The sequence below is a fragment of the Nanorana parkeri genome, unplaced genomic scaffold (genome assembly GCF_000935625.1).
Source record: "Nanorana parkeri isolate BGI_ZX_2015 unplaced genomic scaffold, ASM93562v1 scaffold1266, whole genome shotgun sequence".
NCBI classification, from domain to species: Eukaryota; Metazoa; Chordata; class Amphibia; order Anura; family Dicroglossidae; genus Nanorana; species Nanorana parkeri.
The window spans coordinates 396,756-401,372 of NW_017307534.1; the positions used below are offsets into that span (position 1 = coordinate 396,756).

The 4,617-nt window shown below is 46.8% G+C and overlaps 1 protein-coding gene across 1 annotated transcript in view; it reads right to left on the reverse strand.

Annotated features, from left to right (window-relative positions):
• The window catches only part of LOC108797367 (protein sidekick-2-like), a 191,031-nt gene extending 189,085 nt beyond the window's left edge, over positions 1-1,946 (reverse strand). Inside the window, exon 1 of the mRNA XM_018568953.1 lies at positions 1,817-1,946. Coding sequence (XP_018424455.1) covers positions 1,817-1,896 — 80 coding nt within the window. The 5' untranslated portion in view covers positions 1,897-1,946. The remainder of the gene's footprint in view (positions 1-1,816) is intronic.
• Positions 1,947-4,617: the final 2,671 nt, after the last annotated feature.

A 4,617-nucleotide genomic window follows, 5' to 3' on the forward strand; every position in this document is an offset into this window, starting at 1 on the left:
CCAAATCTGTTGCATGTTTTGTATCTTATAGTGCCGTAGTCCCTTACACACCCCAAAGGCCTTTTCAGTAATTTTTTCTCTAATGATATGAAAAATTCATTTCTACATTGACCTGCGATTTGTGTTTGGCTACAGATTTCCCGGTGTAGACGGCTACAATGTTTGCATGGAACCGATCGTTGAGAGAATCTATAAATGGAATTGCTGCAACACCAAATATTTACAGACTGAATATGTTTTTCTAGTTACAATTGATTCTGTAATTCCGAACAAACTGCTGAGGTGACATATAGCGCAGTGATGGAGAAACTTCTTCCTGGCTTGTTCAATGAGGGAGCAATACTATGGGCTCTATGTACACTATGGGCTCTATGTACACTATGGGCTCTATGTACACTATGGGCTCTATGTACACTATGGGCTCTATGTACACTATGGGCTCTATGTACACTATGGGCTCTATGTACACTATGGGCTCTATGTACACTATGGGCTCTATGTACACTATGGGCTCTATGTACACTATGGGCTCTATGTACACTATGGGCTCTATGTACACTATGGGCTCTATGTACACTATGGGCTCTATGTACACTATGGGCTCTATGTACACTATGGGCTCTATGTACACTATGGGCTCTATGTACACTATGGGCTCTATGTACACTATGGGCTCTATGTACACTATGGGCTCTATGTACACTATGGGCTCTATGTACACTATGGGCTCTATGTACACTATGGGCTCTATGTACACTATGGGCTCTATGTACACTATGGGCTCTATGTACACTATGGGCTCTATGTACACTGTGGGCTCTTATGTACACTGTGAGCTCTATGGATACTATGTACACTGCGGGCTCTATGGATACTATGGGCTGTATGGGCACTGTGGGCTCTATGTACACTTTGGGCTCTATGTACACTGTGGGCTCTATGTACACTGTGGCCTCTATGTACACTATGGGCTCTATGTACACTGTGGGCTCTAAGGTAAATATGTACACTGCAGGCTCTAAGGACATTATAGGTTCTATGTACACTATGGGCTCTATGTACACTGTGGGCTCTTATGTACACTGTGAGCTCTATGGATACTATGTACACTGTGGGCTCTATGGATACTATGGGCTCTATGGGCACTGTGGGCTCTATGTACACTGTGGGCTCTATGTACAATGTGGGCTCTATGTACACTATGGGCTCTATGTACACTGTGGGCTCTAAGGTAACTATGTACACTGCGGGCTCTATGGATACTATGGGCTCTATGGATACTATGGGCTCTATGGACACTGTGGGCTCTATGGATACTATGTACACTGCGGGATCTATGGGCACTATGGACTCTATGGACACTATGGATTCTATGACCACTATGGACTCTATGATTACTATGGGCATTGTGGACACTATGGACTCTTGGGACACTGGAATCTATGACCACTATGGGCTGTATGGACACTGTGAATGTTATGGACGCTGTGGACTATATGACCACTGTGGATTATATGGACACTGGACTCTATGGGCACTGTGAAATCTATGGACACTGGAATTCAAGGAGACTGTGGACACTATGTACACTATTGACTCTATGACTACTATGGACACTGTGGGCTCTATGCGCACTATGAACTCTATGGACACTATGCACATTATGGACAGTGTGGGCTCTCTGAACACTGTGGACTAACAGTTCTGAGTCGATACTGTGACTGTGGCCTAGCAGTTACAGCAATAGCTACTGTATGCAAGGTTTCCAATGCCATTTATACAGCTGAGTGCAAAATATTCAAAATAGGCCACAGACCTGTATTCCAGGGAAAACTTGGTCAGCTCCTTATGGTCATGCAGCCATTTAAATTCGAGAGGCCAGCTCCCCTCCGCCATGCACGTAAGTACCAAACGATTGCCCTCCAGGTGGACCTGACTCCGTACCGGCTCCGTCTTGAAGTATGGAGGCACATCGTCTACAGGAAAAAGAAAGAACATATTCAGTATGTGACGTCCGCTGATTAGAACATTGGTGACAATTAGGGCTCATTCACACTTTCATGCTGCGTTTTGTTACCACATATATACATTAATGTGAGCTGGGCTAAGGAAGCCCCTGAATGGGCCGCGGACGCACCACAACGCAGCCAAAATCAGACATGACTTATTTTTTTCCAATGCAGCGTGGCAGCCTAGGTGTGAGAGCATGACACCCCTACTACGGCCTTATTATTAATGCGGTTGACCTTCTCTGCGCTCCCTACAGTTCCCCAACATACATTTTGTGAACTGGCGCCCCAAACTGCGCTACTTAGCGCTCATTTGCCCCTCTTTTATTCGGCGCCCCAGCGGCCCGCAATGCAAAAATGGGCATAGGAAAAAGGCATTGTTCCTGTACCCATTTTTGCATCGCGAGCCGCGGGAGCGCCAACCAAGTTTACTAACTAAATTAGGAGTGACGGCTTTCCCTTCCTTCACCAACACTCATGATTAATACATGAGGCATGAAAGGAGCCCGCGACAGGAAAAAAGAATTTCAAATACAACGAAGCACTGATGTACACAAAGAAAGCATATTTCAAAAGCCGCAGAATGGAGAACAAAAGGTCAGAGTAGAGAGCCGGGGAGATGAGAAGAAATCCAAGATGATGCATTACGGAACAGCCGCAACCGAGCGCCGATCGACCGTATGTATAGACACGCTGCTCAGCTAATGTCTGGGTATAACGTTACTATAAACATGCAAACAAACACGCCAAAGCACTAAATCCTTCTGCCGGAAGATGGCTATACATTACCAGGACAATAGGTTCTCCAGCATCACCCAGTGCTCATCAGCGGTACTGCAGCTTTTCCAATTTTACATTTAAAGGGTATGTCAAGGCACAACAAAAAAGATATTTGTACATCTCTGTAATATATGCACGCTTCCAGCTAGTACAGAAAGATAACTTGATGTGCAAGAAATATAGTGGGCCCCTATCTTCAATGACAACACGACTCTGAATTGATAAGCACATGGTGTCAGCTCTGTCTACTTCACTTTTGATGGGTTACTCAGAACGCAAATCTCTCCTCATCTTCTCCCCCTCTGCTTTCTCCATGACCCCTACTTACTCCCCTCTCCCCCATCTCCACAACCTCTACTCCCCCCTCCTTGTTCCATTGACCCCTCCACATCTCCCTGACCAACTCATCAACCTGATCCCCCTCCTCATCTCCATGACCTCTACTCATCTCCCTTACCCATTCCTCATTTCCATGATCTCGCCTCATCTCCATGACCTCTCCCCTCCCATCATTAGTGCATGATACCTCCTCATCTCTCTCTCCGCTCCTCTTAATCTCCCTTTCCACCTCTTCATCTCCATAACCTCTCCTCCCTCATCCTTACTCCATGAGACCTCCTATTCTCCCTCCCAACCTCCTTATCTCCTTGACCCCATCCTCATATCTGTGACCCCAACTCATCTCCACATCTCCATAACCTCTCCTCATTTTCATGACCTCTACTTCCCCTCCTTACTTCATGACCCCTCCTTTTCTCCCTCCCAACCTGCTTATCTCACTGACTCTCCTCCTCAACTCCATGACCAATCCTCATCTACATGACGCCTCCTCCCCACGGGCCAAAACTAGTCGGGTCCAATGTTGGGGATAGGGTGCCATTTTTTTTCTGCCACATTCCTAGAGGCCAAGCATGTGCAGCATCCCAAAAAGTGAAGCTCAATGCTATTGTAGCCCAGGCCAAAACTGGTCGGGTCCAAAGTTGGGGTTTGGGTGCCACCTTCCCTGTGGCATAGGCCTAGTGGCCAAACATGTGCGACATCCAAGAAAGTGAAGTTTAATGCTACTGTAACCCAGGCCAAAACTTGTTGGGTCCAATGTTGGGGTTTGGGGTGCCACATGCCTAGTGACCAAGCATGTGCAACATCCCAGAAGGTGAAGGTGAAGCTCAATGCCATTGTCTGGGTCCAATGTTGGGGATTTGGGTGCCCCCTTCTCTGTATTTTATCGGCCTGGCCAGCAACTCCCCCTTCCTTACTCCATGACCCCTAATCAGCCCCTGCCCCATAACCTCTCCTTATCTCCTTGACCTCTACTCAATGACCCTTTCTCATCTCCTTCCCCACCTACTTATCTCTCTGACCCCCCTCCCCAACTCCATGACCAATCCTCATCTCCATGACCTCTCCTCCACCTTGACCAAATTTTGTGGAGTATAATGTTGGGGTGCCACCTTGACTGTGCCACATGCCTAGTGGCCAAGCATGTGTAACATCCCAGAAGGTGAAGCTCAATGCCAGTGTAACCCGACCCCAAACTGGTTGGGTCCAATGTTAGGGATTGGAGCGCCACCTTGTCTGTATTTTATCGGCCTAGCTGGAATGTGTTGCCAATGCTATTAATGGATTAAAAAAACAAAGTGTCAACGTTAGTTGCTATCTATTTAGAAGAGAACAATGAAAGAAGAATCGGTAGATAATCCGTCACATGGATGATATAGACCATGTCCAGTGCACGCACGCATTCCCTTCCACTCGGCGCCATTGGGTGCGGATCATTCTGCAGATGAGAACGCTTTTAAACAGTCAAAGCTAAACAACAGACTGAACT